The sequence below is a fragment of the Dermacentor silvarum genome, chromosome 5 (assembly GCF_013339745.2).
Source record: "Dermacentor silvarum isolate Dsil-2018 chromosome 5, BIME_Dsil_1.4, whole genome shotgun sequence".
Classification (NCBI taxonomy): domain Eukaryota; kingdom Metazoa; phylum Arthropoda; class Arachnida; order Ixodida; family Ixodidae; genus Dermacentor; species Dermacentor silvarum.
The window spans coordinates 66,688,483-66,707,100 of record NC_051158.1 but is presented as its reverse complement, the minus strand read 5'-3'; the positions used below and the strand labels follow the sequence as shown (position 1 = coordinate 66,707,100).

The 18,618-nt window shown below is 46.6% G+C and overlaps 1 protein-coding gene across 2 annotated transcripts in view; it reads left to right on the top strand.

The window, feature by feature from the left end:
• The window catches only part of LOC119453442 (growth factor receptor-bound protein 2), a 34,904-nt gene extending 16,662 nt beyond the window's left edge, over positions 1-18,242 (top strand). Inside the window, exons 3-6 of one of the 2 annotated variants that reach the window (XM_037715473.2) lie at positions 2,416-2,563; positions 3,336-3,473; positions 4,528-4,656; positions 11,933-18,242. In XM_037715473.2, the coding sequence (XP_037571401.1) occupies positions 2,416-2,563; positions 3,336-3,473; positions 4,528-4,656; positions 11,933-12,106 (589 nt within the window). In that variant the 3' untranslated portion in view covers positions 12,107-18,242. The remainder of the gene's footprint in view (positions 1-2,415; positions 2,564-3,335; positions 3,474-4,527; positions 4,657-11,932) is intronic. The other variant, XM_037715474.2, reaches the window with a different exon arrangement.
• The last annotated feature ends 376 nt before the right edge of the window (positions 18,243-18,618 follow it).

The window sequence follows — 18,618 nt, the reverse complement described above, 5'->3', positions numbered from 1 at the left end:
CTGACTTGGGGCTGTTTGTTTTCCACTGACAGGCTTGAATTTATGGAATTGGAGTACTTCTTGTAGGATTTAGATGACTGCTACAGAGGCATTGCCTCAAGTTACGAGTTGTAGGCACTGAAATTTGTTAACTGTGAACCATGAATGGTGCAGATCACCAGTTTTGTGTTATGAGGCAGTTGTGATTTGCATGGCTTCATAGTGCCTGTACCTGCTATGTGGGGACTCGGTTTTCATGGAATTCTGCTTCTGAGCACAGAGTTGCATATTCAGTGAACAGCCGTGACGGTTGCATTTCCTCTCCTTCAGAATTGTGTTTGAAACCTTAAATGCATGTTAACGTGCTTGCTGCTACATGGGTCACGGGGTGAGTCACGGCACTTATCTTCCCTGTGTGGCTGTTCCGAGTTATCCTTCTCAATGCAAGCAGCATCTTTGCTAGAAGTCAACATATATGAAAAATTCTTGTTACTTCCTATCTGATAGGTTTTTGTACAACCTCTCCGCACTTTGAGGAAGTTTCAAAGGAGCAGAACTCCCTCGTGACTAACCGGTGGGTCATCACGCGCAGGAATCGAGACTTCAAAAAGTGCTGCCGCAGTGATCGCATTAAATGGTGAACCCTTGGTGGCTAAAATTAACCTGCGAGTTAGCCGCACTACAGCTCCTCCGCTCATAGTCCTCTGTGCAACAGCTTCGGGACATTAAACCCCTTAACCTAATAGCTTCATGGTCTATACATAACCTGGTGTGAACACGGGCTCTCCGTCACTGCTGCTCTTCCGGGCACCCTGCCATTATTTGCGGGCATTCTGCATCCAGCCTTGCTCCCTCTTACACAAGCAGCCAGACCACATGTGTTAGTGTATCTGCTGTGTGAGTTCTTAGCCTCATGGTAAGAGATGCTGCTGTTCATCAGAGCTGTTGCTGCGTAGTTTCATTTTGTCAATTAAGGCCAGCTAAAGTGGATTTCAAGTAAGCGTGGGAGTAGGGCAATGCTAGCCTGCTGCAGCATTAACTGGAAAAAAAAAAAATGCGCCTGAGTGTTCTGGCTGTGACACAGCAAAATGGCTGCTCTAATTTTGACCACGTGGCTTTTGCAGCACTAAATGTGGTCCTCTTCAATCGGCTTTGGCTGCAGTAGGTTTTGGGATGTTAGCTGCTGATAGTTTGCTGGCTCCTATGCCATGCATTGTGAGTGTACTTAACTCATTACAACTGGATCATCTACCGTTTTTTGTTCTTGGGGGTTTAAAGATATTGCTGATGTCATTGCACGTTTCACGCTTTGTGCTTGGTTCTCTGCATTGTTTTGCATTGTGCAAGACACTGGCAACCCTTGAGGTTGTGAACGCATAAAGCTGTAGCTTAAAGCAAAGGTGTGGTGGAACTGTGGCCCACTGTCCCCTTTTTTTTTTTTTTTTTGTGGTGATAATCGTCACACCAACGAAACACAGTTTTGAAACAATATACTTATTTAGCATTTCCCTTTAATTACCCCTCAATGTATCACTGATAGCAAATTTGACTGGTCACCTCTAAGCACTCTTGCAGGGCAGTATACATTGGCTGGTCAAAATCGAGGGCGCAAAATATGTTCACCTTGCTCACTCAGAGCGCCCCACTCCAGCTGAGAGCGCTCGGAGGTGCTTTCACCATCAAGCTGGGAGCACGACTGAGATCTGACCGATCAAGTGGCTGCTCCGATTGCTTTTGAAGCCACTGAATGTTCGGTCTGGGCGTCCTTTTTAAGGCTTCAATGTCGGGAGGCCTCAGCATCGCTACAAACAATTTCAGAGCGCCCTGGGAACCAGTCAAATGTACTATTATTTGTGCAGTGTTGTTCATGGTTATTTTTTTACAATAATCGCACACAACCTTTCCAATAGAGACACAAGTGGGCTAGTGCAGGCAACATAGGCATCCACAGCATGCTTATGCTGTGCATTGAACTGTCGGCAGTCAGACAGTCCAGCAGATAGGAAGCCGGGAGTTCGAGAGAAATAGCGTGGCTTTGGTGCGACTGTACAATTGAAATATTTCCAGGGCTTAAGAAAGAAGGGGAAGGGAGCATAACAGATTGAACGGTGGTCTTCAGAGTAGGGTATTGCTGACTTGCAGCAGCATTATAATGAATTAATAATAATAAAAAAGTGCCCAAATTGCCTCTTTGTTACAGCTCAATGACAGCTTTAATTTTTATCACATTGCTTTTGGAGCATTGAAAATTATTAGCATAAAAAGTGCGTGCCTATCACTGCTCATCGCAATTGCATAAGACGTAGCTGCTAGCAGAGATAATCAAACTCTTTGGCATCCACTGCAATTCCTTGTAGCGTTGAAAGCGACTGCGATTCTTTAGTCAATTTCTTTATTTGGTATGAATGTAATTTGAGCTTAATTTCTTTCCTGCAGCTGGTATTATGGACGCATTACACGAGCCGACGCGGAGAAGCTGCTGTCGAACAAGCACGAAGGAGCCTTCCTGATTCGTGTCAGCGAGAGCTCACCGGGCGACTTCTCCCTCTCAGTTCGCTGTGGTGACGGCGTCCAGCACTTCAAGGTGCGTTGGTCTTTCTTGTGTGAGTGTGTCTGTTAGCTTGAGTGCTCAGTTATGGTCCAATCTTTTTTAACTCACATCAGGGAGCAGTTTGAGCAAGTGTTGTGCAAGTCTTCCTTGCATAAAACTTGCGAAATTGTCCCTAGACTGCTCAGCTTATCATTTGAATGGTTTGGGGACTGCTGTGTATTCATTGGTTTTCTTTTATGGGCAGAGTTCTGGCATGCTAAATGGATTTACAAGATTTCTTTGCATTCATTGGTCCTAGCCACTTTACAACCAGTGCTTCTGACCATAGTTTTTAAAGCTTTGGGATCTAAGCTAAGAACCGAGCCTAAAACTGCTTCCTCTGCCAACATTCCCAAGTTTCATGGGAATTTGTGAGAAGCAATATTTTTGTCCAAAGTACTCTGAAAGACAAGTGGAATATTTCATTTAAGGAATTTAACAAGTACAGATGCATTGGCATAAGCCATACTTCGTGCAGTGTATTTCTTTTCATGCAATGGGGGATGGCTGAATTTTTTTTTTTAATGGTGAAGAAAAAAAAAGTGGGTTGGGCCACACATTGCAGCCACAGGTTACCACATATTCCCACAGGATTTGAACCCTTGACTTCTGCAGATGATGTGTCACTTGATTAATTGGCAACGTTGGCAGTTCAGTGATGCCAACTCACCTTTTGAGAGTATCCAATGCCTAGACGCGACCTGGCTTGCTGCGAGACACGGAAATCAGGACCCTCTCTTACCTAACAAAATGTAAATGTGCGCAGGTTCTACGAGACACGATGGGCAAGTTCTTCCTTTGGGTGGTGAAGTTTGCCTCGCTCAACGAGCTGGTTGAGTACCACCGGTCGGCTTCAGTCAGCCGCTCTCAGGACATCAAGCTTCGCGACATGCACCCCGAGGAGGTGAGGCTCGTTGCACCTGGTGCTTGCCATGTCGTTTAATAGAGGCTCATTTTTGTTGCTGCCCTGTAGTTCCACTTACCTACCCACTTGACGAGGCATACAATCAGAGCACACATTTTGCCTGATGAATGTGAAATGAATGTGCAGGAAGTAAGGTTAGTAAAGATGGCACAGACGCGTACGGTCCACTGAAGAGGCCTATCTTCTATACCCCCCTAGGCAGCGCTTCGTTTGGTGGTTTTATCAGCATCGACAGGGAAGCAGGAGTATCACTGGTGGTTCCCTAACGAGTGATGATCATGCATGCACATCATGAATTTTATAAGAACCTGCAGTGAGCAAGGGATGTTGATAGTGTGGTTTAGTGCACTCTCAACTAAGGCGGTGTTGAAGTGTTCTGCACAATACCCAGCAGCAAAAAGCTATTTATATAAACAGTGTACATAACATAAATTGCCAGAGTCATGAATATCTTAACTATAAGCGGTACTGCGCTACAGATAATGAAAGCAATTTTCAAAGTGTGTACACATGCAAAACACGTAGATGAACCAGCATACATATCCAACAGTTGAAACATGCAACCGGGATGTTTGCATCCTTTTAAATTTGTGGACGTTCAAAAGGTAATGCCGGAGGACCTTTGAGGCATTCTTCTCATAAAGCAGACAAAGCAACACAGAAAAAAAAAAAGATGCGAAATGGCAAAGTATTTACTTTCAGCAAAAACTGAAAACCAACAACACGCATGCGTTGCCAAGCGCTTGCACATATGAGTGCCTGCATAGTAGTGTGAATGTGCTGTTATGCCTGACTGAAGTAGGGATTGGACAAAACAAACCTATGTGCTCTAGCCTAAAGACTAGACTAGATGTCTGTGAATGAAACACTCCACTCTCCTCTCTCACACACAAAAGGGAAGTGCACCTTCTGGTTTATTTTCTAGTGTTCTCATTTCATTCTGGCATGGTAGTACATGTCCACTGAGAGCCATTACCTGATGGCTAAGTAGAAGCCTGATGACCCTCACTCAAACACGGGGCGCCACGCACAGGAGGCTATCCCCGGAGTGCAACCTCAGCCACGGCATCAGCGCGTATTGACACCGCTCAAGGTTCCGACAGGAAATGACCCTGGCCAAACAGCTAGGCTTGGAGCTGGTGGACGGGAAGACAAGAGCCAGGTATTTACGCTCTGCCTCGCCAGTCAACGACTTCTGCTGCCAGACAGCTTGCTGTACGCTTGGCTGGTGCCGAAGACGCTTTGTTTGTTTTCGTTTCATAAGAAGGCCACTTTTCCTACGAGGGACGGTCACTCGGATGCCACTTCATCTTGCACTCGTTTCAGCCACTTGCCGTCTGCTGCCGAGTGACCTGGCAGCGCTCTGCAATGTCTGCTGCAACGTCGTTTGCTTGTTGTGGCTGCTCCATTGCGTCCCATGTTGCGTGTCTCGTCCCTTTTTCTTTTTCGTTGCTGCTTTGCCTCAGAGCTTCAAGTTGCAGAGGGCCACTTGTAGTCCAGGTGGTTTAATGACCAGTTTGATCTCCCCTGTTTGCTGCTTTCGCTGGGAGCTTGGTTGAAGACAAAATGCCAATGCCGCATTTGCTCGGGCCACAACAAACATTTTTTTGGCAGGCACCTGGTGCCAAGCTGCTCAACGTTAGCTGACATTGTGGGAATCTTTATGTCGTTGGTCCAAACGGTTCTCAGGTCTCTTGTTCAAGGCTAGACTGCCGATCTTCGAGGTGTGACAGCAGAACGGTCATTGTTGCCACTGTACGTCTTGCTGAATAGTTGGCGATGTGGTCGGCCAGCTCAGCAAGATTGTCGAGGGAGATGTCTCTGGTGCTGGTAAGCCAAGGTGACCACCATATTCTGTGGCAGGCACTGAAGGAACAGTTTAAGCAGCAGCGGTCTGGTTATGTCCAGCCTGCAGTCACTGAGAAATCGCCGCATACGACGTAGAAATTTGACGTCCGCCGAGCTTCTCCTCGTTGAAAAGCCACTGGAGGCGCTTGCGCAGAGACACGGACGTGCATTGCAGCACCATCATTTTGAAGTGGTCATGGACAGGTGGTGTAGGGGGGTGTGTCCACAACATCTTGGAAGTCCTCAACCACATTTGTAGGGAGTGCCGAGACTGTGTGGAGGAACTTGCGTGCTGCGAGGTAATGCGCAAGGTTGAAGATGGCCTCTACCTGAATAAACCAGGCTGCAATATTATATGGCCAAAAGGACGGCAGGTGAATCTGCATCGTGGCGAGGCCCTCTGCGCTGGTCGTCGGTCTCTCGTTAGTGGCCTCGTCCATCACATTGTGCTCGCCTTACAATCACGTCCGGATCACCACAATAAGGGACTGCAACAATGTGCGAGTCAGCAAGCAAAAGACCTGAGAACCGTTTGGACCTATGGCAGGAGCAGAAGAGGCTGTCTTTTATTCTTCTTCCTCTTTTTCTAACCTCGCAGCTCGCAACATGAGGCACGAGACACATGCTGGAGCGCAACTTATATAAAAGGCGGAGGAAGATGACGATAGCTGCTAGAATGATTATAAAGTGTAGTCTTAGTGGGGCTGAATTATATAGGTGTTTTTAAAGGGTATCCCTGCGCTATGCCGGTGTCTCTGTGACCAATGCGGCCACACGAGATCTGAAACTCTAGAATGCCTCCTCAGCTTGCGACCATTAGTTTTGATCTGGAAGAGACCGTGTCGCCAACACGATTATAGCCGCAACCCACTACTGTGTTGTGCACTGGGGTAATTGCCTTTCTTGTAGAAGGTCCACTGAAAGGCTGCCTAATAAGGACGATGCATTCACTGACTCCTTTCTTTTCTATTCACCTGCTAGCAAACGTCTCAAAACGGCCTTGCCATGTGCAGAGTGGATCACCCAGTCTGTAGTGAACGAGCTTGTCTCTGGCAATGTGCCATTGGAAAGCAGAGCTACTTCCACATAGGGCAAAGATTGCAGATACCATTCAGTTTGATTATAAGAGCAGCCCGTCAAAATCTTTCAGTTCACTGTCCATCGCCATGGTGGTGCACGTAGAAGCATCCTTGGTTGCGGTCCGCAAATTGACTGAACTTGTGTCAGTCCTAGTCGCCTACACTCTTGAGTGCGGTTGTCAAGCTGATGCCTTCAAGATGGCAACGTGGGATGTTCGGAACCTCCTCTGTCTGGTTTTGGGGCTGAGCCAATGAGTAAACAAAGGCTTGTTTGGTCTCTGGCTGCAGTGGCTACATTTAGACTTGGTAGCATAGGTGTGCTCATCTTCTCGTGTGGGTTAAAAAATACCGTAGGCAATCAGACCCACAGCCCCCTTTGCCTTGAAATATACTTTGGAGCCTGCAGTGCTGTGACTAGTCATAAAGACAGCTATGTCGTTAACATTTCACAAAGCTGATTCATTGTGGAGCAGCGCCTGCTTGTTATGGTAGAAGCAAGCCCTCTGTACAGCACTATTGTGCCTCTGTAATAACATGTGAACTCAGCTAATAAGCCAGGCCACAAGCAGAGCCCGAGTTCTCCAGAAGGATCTACAAGCTGTTTGGAACTGAAGAGCGCTTCCTACCCAGGCCCAAGCAACTCGTTACAAGATTGTGCATGCATTGCTCGTGCTATCGACACTCGTGCACCTGGGAGCACATACACCAGCATGCCTTACTGCAGGTAACCTCCTGGCTCATCAAATTTTGATGGCCCGAAGAACTTGGAAGCCTTTGATGGAAGACCTCTGGTGGATGACTGACAATGCTCTGGTGGAAAGCACCGTCATTTGTCAGCGATGCCTCTTGTGTTGCCACTTTTGTCGGTTTCGGGCCTTCATGGTGAAAGCCTTTGATGGAAAATGTAATCAGTCACCAGCGATGTATATTTCTACATGTGACCACCTATTGCTGGTTTCTCGCCTTTCTGAACATTTTCCTGGAAGTTGCTGCATCCCATAAGATTTGGTCGGGCTTCCTACTGTGATTGGGTCTAGTACACTCCGGATGTCTTGAGACAGTGGTGTCAAGCTCTGTGCCTTAGTCCAACCAGCATACCTTCAGCTCTTCAGGTATCTCTGCCTCATTGCAGCTGGGCAATCCACTGGAGCAATGCCGCTGTGCTTGGTTGCATGTGGGCATGCAGAAGCCCTCTCAAGTTGTAAGTGGTGTCAATCCATCCTGGGATGTCCTCCTTGCCTCGTAATCAGCATTGGAACACAGTGTGTTATCACCCATTTTCTTGTGTTCTGTGCATGAGTGACCCGTTTTATAGGGTAGAGTCTGATGTATGGCATTGTAGGCCATGCTGGCAAGGCTGCAAATGCAGCATTGTCAGCTAGACATGCAAGTAAGCCCCCCAGTAAATTAGCTCCCATTTTGTAGAGCATTGAAAAGCATGCTTTGAGTAGTAGCATTGTCTGCTAGTGCAGTAGTATTCCAACTTTGGGAACATCGCTGCTGGCCATAGCATACGGGTATTTTTAGGTGTGGGTCTACTTTGTGGAGGTTGGATTCTTGCATACTTTATAAAAGTCAAACAAATGGGTGCACAATTTTCTTTCTGCTTCTCATGAAATATACTGTGTGTTGGCTGGTGGTAATTGAATATGTATTGGTTTTTCATTTCTACCTTTCTGTTTTGTGTTCTTGGCTTGTTTCTGTGCATCAATATGTTTTTCAAAAATTGCTGTCAAGCTTGGCAACTTTTCTTTCTTCTTTTATTATTTAAACTGTCCCTTTAAGCTCTTCTTTTTTTTATTTGATATGGTCATTGCAAAGTAAAATTGTACGGTCTTCGGAAAGTGAAAAATTAGTGGCGGCTTTCACACTATGGTCACCAGAAACATGGAAGAAAACACATGGCAGAGCTTGCGCAGGGGGCATCTGTGGTTGTTTTGCAAACTCAAAGGCATGTTGTGATAAAATAGTCTTACTGCCTACATGTTGACAGTTGCTCCATCATGTAGTCATTTCAAGTCAGGTCAGTTCATGCATGGCATTGATGTGACACTCGAATGCTGTGGGCTCTGTCATGCGAGCTACAGAACCACTGCATCATTCCATGACGATGTGGCTTGCCTTTCATCCACACCCCACTCACACTCCTTTGTGCACTTGAAGGGTTATGTCTTGCATGTTCAACTGTACAACTCTGCACAACTGGCAACTGTACCTTCAGCTGCAGTGGTAATTCGAATACTGGAACTTACACACACACACACACGCACGCACGCACGCGCTTAGTCTCATAGCAATGTACATAATCGCCATCTTTTTCTACGCATTTGTAGATGGTGCTCCAATTTCAGTATCTTAATGTTGTAGAACTCCGCCGCCAACCCGTTGAGGAAGTGTTTCGCCTCTTCTTTGACTTCATCGTCGCTCCGGAAGTGATGACCACTCGAGAGTTCCTTTAACTTGGGGATCAAGTGACAATCGCTAGGCACGTGGTCCGGACTGTATGGTGGGCAGGGCATGACAGTCCACCCAAAGTTTGTCAAAAGGTCCTGGGTTTGACGGGAGACGTGAGTTCGGGTGTTGTTGTGAAGCAGCATTACACCGGCTGTCAGTTGTCCTCGCCGGCGGTTCTGGATAGCTCACCTGAGTTTTCTTAGCGTTGCACAATAGCTGTCTGAGTTGATTGTTGTCCCAGGTTCCATGAAATCGATCAGCAGTATCCCCTTACGATCCAAAAACACCCTGGCCATGACTTTGCCAGCAGAAGCAGTTTGTTTGAACTGCTTTGCGACTGGTGATCCTGAGTGACGCCATTGTTTGGACTTCTGTTTCGTTTCGGGAGTGAAATGAAACGCCCACGTTTCGTCTCCCATAACAATGGAGTCCAACAATCCTTTCTTATCTTCTCGACACTGTTGAAGGAATTAGAGACCACAGGCAAAGCGTTTGTCCTTATGTTCTGCTGTCAACAGACGCGGTACCCATCGAGCACAGCACTTGTGATACCTCAATTTTTCAGTCAAAGCTCTTTCCACTGTACCGTAAGAACTCCCAGGAATCCGAGCAACAAGTTCACAGACGGTAATCCTCCTGTTTTGAATCACTTTGCGTTGGACCATCTCAATAATCGCCTCCGAAACTGACGGTCTTCCACTCCGTTCTTCATCGTGGATGTCCTTCCGACAGGCACTAAACTCCCTGCACCACTTTCAGACGTGTTGAATGGACATACACTTGTCGCCATACACCTCTGTCAACTGACAATGAATATCCAATTCGCTTTTTGGCGTGCAAAAAGCGAATTACAGAACAAATCTCGCACTTGGCGGGAGCAACAATGGACACCTCTATCTCGGATGGCTGCTGAGCCAAGACTGAGCGGCGCAGCGAAGCGCAGCCGGGCGCAATTGAGAGTGGGGGAACAGCTGCACACAGCAGTGTTTGCCGGATTTCGCCTCCCACCTTCCCGTGTGGCTGGAGCTCTTTGGGAACCTTATTTCTCGATCGACCCTCATTCATTCATTCATTCATTCATTCATTCATTCATTCATTCATTCATTCATTCATTCATTCATTCATTCATTCATTCATCTTGGCGAGAGCGGTGCAAAATGTGGTGTCACATGTACAATGGGGCGTGATGGGCTATGTGCCTCTGCATATAAGTTTGTAAGAGTTTCATGACTGCCTCAGTGATGGCTGAGGGTTTGTTGAAAGCTTCTTTTGTAAAATGGAGTCAGGAAATTGCAAGAAATGCAGTCACTGGATAAGGTCGTTGGTTTGTAGTAGATTGGCATTCAGGAGTGCTTATGGATTCCCCATTCTTTAGTGCATGAACAAGAAACAGCCATCCTTGTTCTGTACTGGTGGATAAGGAACTCGTATGGGTTCTTGAGTGTTAATTCATTGCACTTTCTTGCCTTTAAGTGGTGATCCACCCTAGATGAAATCACTGACTGTCACGGTGTTCCTTAAAATGGTATCTCTTTTTCTTGTTTCATTTATTTACCTTAAAGGGACACTACAGAGAAAAATGATTTCACCTGTACGTATTACTAAATTACCCTTCTACAATTAGAACAGCACCACTCTCACCGTGGGAAGTCACGTGGCGACGCTGTCTTGAAGTTCGTGCCCCAGCTCACCTTGGTGTCATGGGTTTTGGCAGTGTCTGTTGTGGCCTAGTTAATTCATTATCAGTAAAAATGCACTATATTGTGTTCTAAAGGAGCCAAAGACTGAACATGCCAAGTTTTGGGAACATTTACTGAGGTAATGAGGCTTAAATAGTTTCAAGGCCATTCAACCTCCATTTGAAGTCGATGAAAGACCAAGTCTTCCCGAGCGAGTTGAGATTGAGAATGGGGCGGAGTCACTGCGCGCTGCCATCTATCATGTGACCCTTTGCGGGAGAGAAGTAAGAGGAGCTTCGGACCGCTTCATTTTTTTTTTTTTTTTAACTGCACCATCTTTGGGATTTGCCCACATTCCGATGTATGGTGATGCGTTAAATCATTTTAAGTTATTTCTAGATTTTTACTTGCCAAAACTACGATCCGATTATGAGGCACGGCGTAGTCGGAGAAAAGCGTTTGTGGCGTAATGGTTAATGGGTATCAGGCTTCTGTGCTGGAGGTCCTCTGTTTGAATTTGGCCGTCGGACAATTTTATTTATTTATTTATTTATTTATTTATTTATTTATTTATTTATTTAAATATATATATGTAATATAGATACACACATATATATTCGGGACATCGCGGCGACCAGGGGCACATACCCACGTAGCCAGTAGAGCATATCGGCCCACGAAAAAGGCTAGAAACATACCTGTTACAAAAAAGGTGAGGGTAGAGCTCGCTACGAAAGGAATTGTCTTGAAACATACTTAGAAATGAAGTCACAGTGGCGTTATAGTGTTGGGGCTTTCTTTGACAATAAATTTGAAAAAATGCAACTTTGACCTTCATTTATTATTCTAATAATCAATCTTCTATTGCGAAATTAATGACAATATAGGTTTTGAAGAACACTTTATCACTTTAAACTGATTTAGTGCTTTTCGTTAGTGTCCCTTTAAATAGCCCACAAGGGTGTATTACATAATTGGTGGGTATACAGAAAGAAACAATAAAGACACTCATAATTGCAGCTACAGGCACTCAGTCACATTTTCAGAAACAGATGATGGGCAGGTGATGGTGATGGCATTGTGAGGAAGAACATTCGAATATTTGGCTGCATTGGGAAAGAAGGATGCTGAAAAATATTAACAGTTGTCGTGCATGCACGAGGAACTTGGTTGGGGACCAATGGGGTGAGATAAGTATGTGGGTGTGGTGATGTAAAAACTGCTATTAAGTGATGAATAGAAAAGCTTGTGGAACAGACAAAGTGTGACTATGCATTGACGGAGTTGTTGATTGCATTACTCCTACTTGCGACATCAGTTAACCATGAGTAAGTTTTGGCTGCTGCATCTGACTGGGCCGGTCTTGTCCTCCGTGCAGTGTCTGGTGCAGGCCATGTACGACTTCCAGCCCCAGGAATCCGGGGAGCTGGAGTTCCGCCGCGGCGACATCATCAACGTGCACGATCGCTCGGATGCCAACTGGTGGGAGGGCGAGATTGGCTCGCGCCGCGGCTACTTCCCGGCCACCTACGTGGTGCCCTACCACACATAGTGCGCCCTCCCGACGAGGCCGACACGTCCACGCCCGGCAAAAGCCACCGCTGCTGTCACAGTCTTGTCCCCCCAGCACGGGCCCTCCTCCACCGTGGGGAGCAGGGGCAGGGTGTGTTGTCCACCAGCCCCACCGCGCTGGTGATCTGAAATTCTGTCTAGCCAGCTGGCCCATGGGGCTCTTGGTATTGTCAAATCGTAGTGCAGCAAAAATGGTGTGAAGGAAGAAACGTGCATATGCGTGTGCCGCACTCAGACCTAAAGTTAGTTGCAAAGGATGACCATGTGACTTTACAGGATAAACTTTGTCCAACAAAACTTTCCTTAAGCTTCAGGTGTGAGTGTGGTGCTGGTTTTTGTGCGTTTCTTTCATCTTGTTTCTGTCGTGCTACAACTTGGCAGCACGAATTGCATATGCCAGCCAGGACCGCCAGTCATTTCTTTTTTTTTTTCAGCAGTGCAAGGTGCTCTTTTCCATGGGCCACTGTAGTTCTTCGAAAATACAGGTGGCTGTGATGCCATTCGTCGGCTCCCAAGTTAAAGACGCTGGCAGGTCACCATGAGTGTAGGTCTGTCACAAAGTCATGAGAGATGCTACGAGTGTCCGCGGACGATTGCTGGGACCAGTAGTGTGTCCCCGTTTCGTTTCGTCATGCTTTTTGTTTCTCAATGGAGGACTGACGTCAGGCCAGTTGTCTCCCTCCCTTCCTAAAAAAAAAAAGACAATTTGATCACTGTGGCTGCTTGCATTTTATATTGCTGCAGTGCTGTGGCCAGTGGTATTTGTTGCTGCTTCTGAACTGACACGTTGCAGGCCAAGATTGCCGTTATCTGCAAGAGGAGCAACTTGAAATAGCACCAGCATGCACTGGGTGTTGCGGGCGTGACTTACCAGGTCACTAGCCTCTCGATTGCAGACCCTTCCAAATTTTTTCTGTCCATGTTTACTTTTGTGCTGTGAAGCTCTGTGCAGTTTAGCCACCTTGTAGGCCATTCTGCTAAAGGGACGCAAAGGGAGTCATGCATATTCTGCTCTGCGACAAACACGCTGCCTCCTAGTTGCATTCTGGGCTCCGGATAGAGTCGCTGGGTTCCTAGCTTGCCACAGCTCTGCTCAGTGCTGTGACCAAAGCGAGGTGCACGCATCACTGTCGACAAGAGGAGTCTAGTGCCACACAGGGGTGACATAGCTGCATCCGATGCAACAATCGGCGTAACATAGCGTCTGTCAAACATTTTCCTACCCCTTCCCCCTCCCCTACCTACCATGATGAAAGGCAGTAAAGCTTACCACTTCAGTCAGCACCATGCTGGGTTGAATAATTATGCCCTGCGCAGCCACAAATACGTTATCCTGCCTTCGGAGATGATGTGATGCGTGTTGGTGCAAGTGCGACGTCTCGTGCCAATGCTTGCCGCAGGTGCCTTCTCGTGCGGAGGCTGTGGCACATTGAACTATAGCCCGGATAGTTGCGCTTTCCGTGTAGCTAGGCATACACAGCTACGCGGCGTGAAGGAGGCCACCCAGAAACTCTTGCATACACTTGACAGTGTGTGCAGTGTAAACATCTGACCACAGTGGGGGACGGCCATAGCTGAACCGTGAAGTGAGTTGCGAGACACCTGCAGTTGAGTCTGTCTTGGCAACCCCTGGACGGCACCAAAATGCAAATGGGAAGTTTGATACCTCAGGTGTTTTCTTCGTGGGTGAAAAAAGAACAAAAAAAAAAAAACGAAAGGGCTCTAAAGGAGTCAACTCTGCCAGCTTTGGAAAGCGCAGTTTGGAGCCAGTGTATTTGTGTTTCTTTTCCTTTATTTTTTTTATCCACGTGGTGGCAACTTCTGGCAGCACATTCTTGTCTGCTTTGTGAGATTGTCGTGTGGTGTCTGCATTGTTACATTCAAGAAAAACGCAGTGAACACTGCTACTTTTCTGTGCTCCACATAGCTTCATTTGCCAAGGCACTGTGAAAGTACGGTTGCAGTGGGACCTCGTTGATACGATACTGCGTAATACGTTTTTTGGGATGATAATTTTTTTTTCTTTCCCCGATAATACGACTTAGTTGGATAATACGTTGGATGATACAGTTTATTTTCTGGTTCCCGTGAAGATCGTATCAACGAGATTCCACTGTAGTTGTATGGTCAGCCGACTACTGTGCCAAGTCATGAGTAGGCCATACTTCTTACAAGTAGGCAGCTTCGTTCGTGGCATAGGAAAAGACAATCTGGGACACATTGAAATGAAGGCTTTTGGGCATTTGGAGGAAGCAGTAATCCGCTTACTTTTCTCACCCATCCTGTCAGCTTCGCGTTATGCGAGGCGTCATACTTCCAAATTTGCGCAAAAGCACGCTGTCTCTGTGGGAGTCAGTGGGACCAGACACGCTGCTGTTAGGAGACTTCTGTTTGGTCCACAACTCTGACAAGTATTTTTGGGGGCCACCAGAAAAGGGCTACCTTGACACTGCATTGTCTCAAGCTGCTACTGGCATTGTGAGCCAGCTTAAAGAAAAAAAAAAGAAAAGTGCAAGCCTTTCCTTAAGTGCAGTGTTATAGCTGTTGTTTTCTGCCAGCACCGTGTTCGTTTTACCCAATTTCAAGGAGCTGCTTGTGTTTGTTGCTTTTTCGGAAGTAAAGTTTGTAGGCAACCCTAACTGGTCCCGTATCTGTGGCATACTTGCGACTTAGTTCCACTTGCGAAGCTAGCAGAATGTGTAGCAAATCCTATTGGTGTTGCACCACTTCTGCGTACACAAATGACCAAATGTGGCATAGGAACATGAAAAAACGAACCCTTCTTCACTGCATTTGGCTTGATAGCAAAGGGTTGCCTTCAGACGTGTGAAGAGTTCATTTGGTCGCGAGCTTTAGAGAGCTTTGCAGATCTCTTTGTGCAACTTGCAGATGTCCTGCACGAACAATTTTTGTTTAGCCCAAATGGACTTATTTCATTTTCGCGTTAATTGCAGTGGCAACGAATGTGTCATTGTGGTGGTGTCGCTCATTCATTAACACTGAGCACGCTGAAGTTAAATCCCACTCTCGCTGTCTGTGCGGTCCACATAAAGCCCTCTGTGGCAGTACAGCTTAGGCTGGTCTCAGCGCGGGTTGTGCCTAGAATGCTGCTTGTGTCTCTGCTTCTATCTCGTTGTCAGCTGCATGGCTCTAGGACAGTGTGCATAGAGCTGTAACATTACCGTGCAACACAGAGCGATTGTCACTTCCCTCTTCAGTGCTGCACACCGTGTTCAGCCATTGCTCGCCTGCCACCCTCATTTTCTTTTTTTTTTTGTGTGTGTGGGGCCAGGGACGATCCTCTTTTTCTCTTGTTCCATTATTCTCACTGTTTCTGTTCTCTTTGGATTGCAAAGATTGTTTTGAAGTCACTCCTCGTTTTTGCCTCGTTTGTCATTCGTTCAAAGACAGCAGCGTGCAAGTGAACAGTGTGAGTGTGTTCGTGTAGATGTATATGTGCTGCTAATTCCCCCCCCCCCCTCCCCCTTTGTCTTTCTTCAAACCACACACCATTATTATTGGTTCAAGTGCCGTAATGAAATCACAGATATGTTGCGACCATGGGCCAACGCGACACCACTTTTTCAGTTCACCCGAGGCATGATCAGGGGCTGCCGTCGCGTTTGCTCTATCTACCATCACAACTGTCGTCTGCTTTACTTCTGTTCCACCGCCTTGGCACCACTCCCTCGGCATAGGCCCTTGACTTGGCTTTTGGCTATGTGGCCGGGGCTCCTGAGGCTTGTCTACCCTTCCCTCACTGTCTTGGGACACGAGGCAATGGCCGCAGCGAAATGTGTTGTCTAGTCAGCCGTCTCCCTCTCCCGCATCTTCCGTGTGTCGTGCCCCTCGCTTGCGCATTGCCACCTGCGGCCATAGCTGCCTCGGCAGCCTCCAAGCCAGACTCGAACGTGAGCCAGGAAAGTGAAAGTGGCAGTGTAGGGTATGGCACCTTGAATAGCGAAAAGGCACAGTTCTCCCCGGCCTCCTTTGGGGCTCCCGGCATCCCTGTGGTTCTCCACTAGACGTGTACATCATCAGTGGGTTTTGCTCCAAGCTTCTTTGTTGCTTCCGCACAAACAGTGCAGACTTTCACTGAGGGCTTTGCAGGGTCCTTCTGTTTTCCAGTTCTACTGGAGGTCGTCAATAAATGAGTTTAGCTTTGTTCGCTGGTTTTTATGTATCTCGTGAGCATTGTTGTCTGCACTGGTTTTACCGAATGTCCTTGGCAGGCAAACTTTTGCTGTGGATTGCCCACTTGTTGAATCAAGGTGGAACCTGGTGAATCAGTGTGTCACACCGGCTACGATGTGCTAGTGATGTTCTAGACCCTCAATAATCATATGCCAGGCCAGTTTACTGAGTTGCAGTCATGCTCACGCGGATGTTTCATACAGTTGTGACCATGTGAAATGCGAAGGGACAAATTCAGTTCAAAGCAGCAAAACCAGAAGGCTGGACATTTTGTTTGTGCATGTGTGTCACATGGTCCACTGCTCGCCTTCTGTCACCAATCGACAGATGGAATTCTACTGCCCTACACAGTAGCTGGTGTAGCAGAAAATGCACCCAAAAATGCGACCAGTGTGCACGTTACGTCAATTTTCTGGTAAAATGACTGGACTGTCCTGTTCACATTTCATTTGGACAGAACTATACCTTGATATATACGCATAGTACAGCATATCATTTTTTTTTTCCCCTCTAACATTTACACTTGGCCTTATTACTGCAGGCATATGATGAACAATGCTGGGCCTTGCGCTTCATTTTACGCTCGCTTCTTTTCACATTGTAAATTCATAGCACGCACTACTTCTTGGGTAGTAGACGGCGTCTTCTGTTTAACAGACTGGCCTAGACTGATTGGTCATTCCACCAGGGAGCTGGAGAGAGACAGACGCCATCCTGTATATTGAGGACCTCTTTTGGCTGCTTCCTGTATTTCATGTTTCTTGTCTTCTTTTTTGAGTTTCTGTTGTGTTACTTTCATTTGCTTAATGCCCATGACGGCTGCCCCCTTGCTTCTCACACAGACACATTTTTAGCAAAGTCTTCCATTGTTTTGACCTTTTGTGTGCACATGTTTTTGTCTCGTGTTAAACGCTCCTGCGGTCACACGTATACATTTTATGGTTGGAGGTCAGGTGCGGAGACACGGCAGGCAGATGGTCCGCTCTCTTTCTTTTTTTTTCTGTCTCGACTTCGTCTACATTTTTGTTAATGGCTTCGTTGTGCAGTTTCGCAGATTCAGGCCTCACCTCTCTCTCTTTTTTTTCATTGGCTCCAAATCTTAGAGCATTCAGCCTCTTTCCTAGTGGATCAAAGAGCTCACAGATCGTTTGAAGGCTTCAAACTTGGTCGTGGTCAGTGCCGCGGCCCTGCGAGGGTGTGTGTTTCTGTATCTTCAGTCCCTGTGCCACAGTAAAACTGGGTGCTGCATTCTAAGCAGCATCCAATTCAAAGTTGCGACACTTTTGCTGATCTTTGTCCGACATAGTTGGCTGTAAGTTGACGCTTGCATCGTGGGGGAATCTCTTACAAACCCTAACGGAGCATCGTCAGGGAAGCCCATTACTGGAACAAATCTTGCCTTGGCTACTACTGTTGCTGCTCGTTTCAATGATGTTGCACGCAGTGGAGGTTTTGGAGACTTTTTTCGGCAGTACCTTGCTGCGCACACTGCAACAGCCTTAGTGGTATGTTTTAGTGGCAGCCTCGCTGGAAGATAAGCATATGGAATGCTATCAGACTTTTCTTTACTTTTCATTTTTCTTTCTTTAGCTGCGCTTGTGAGGTGTGCCGTGTTTGCTTTATGTGCTTCCACGCACTTGTTTGCTCAGCACTGTCCCCGAGTTGTAGCCATACTTTCATATGACATCCTTCCTGTAGAAGACATTTATTATAATTTTTTTTCGTGGTGAGAACACAAAGCGAGCTTTGGAGTGATGACTGTTTTGAACAAGTTTCATGTACAAGTGTGCGTGCATGTGTTGTGTGTGTGTGTGTGATGCTTTTTTTTCTGCATGGTGGTTCTACAAGTGTATGTGCGACCGGTATGAAAAAAAAAATAAACCTGTTACTTGAGAACAAAATAAAAATGAATTGTTTCTTTATGTGCCGCATATTGTGTGATTTATGACCAGTTAAATCGGTGCTTAAAGGTAAGCAACACAGCCTGAGGCACATACTAAGTCTCGTGCAGACATTTTCATTCTTTAGAAAGGTATAGTGTAGAATGATGGAAGCCTGGCAATGTATTGTGGGAACTAACAATAGCCTCATGTCAGCCAAGTACCAAGGTCATGCTTTCAGTAAACTGCCATTACCATGGGCAATGTTGCATGGCCTGCTAGAAAGAGTTCAGCGGGATCAATCTTAAAGAGTGCCGAAACATTACGAAATGATACCATCATTCATCGCATTGAACACAGAAAGTAGCCCCACATGCCAGGTCTTTGGGCATGTAGTATATCCCACTGACAACAATAA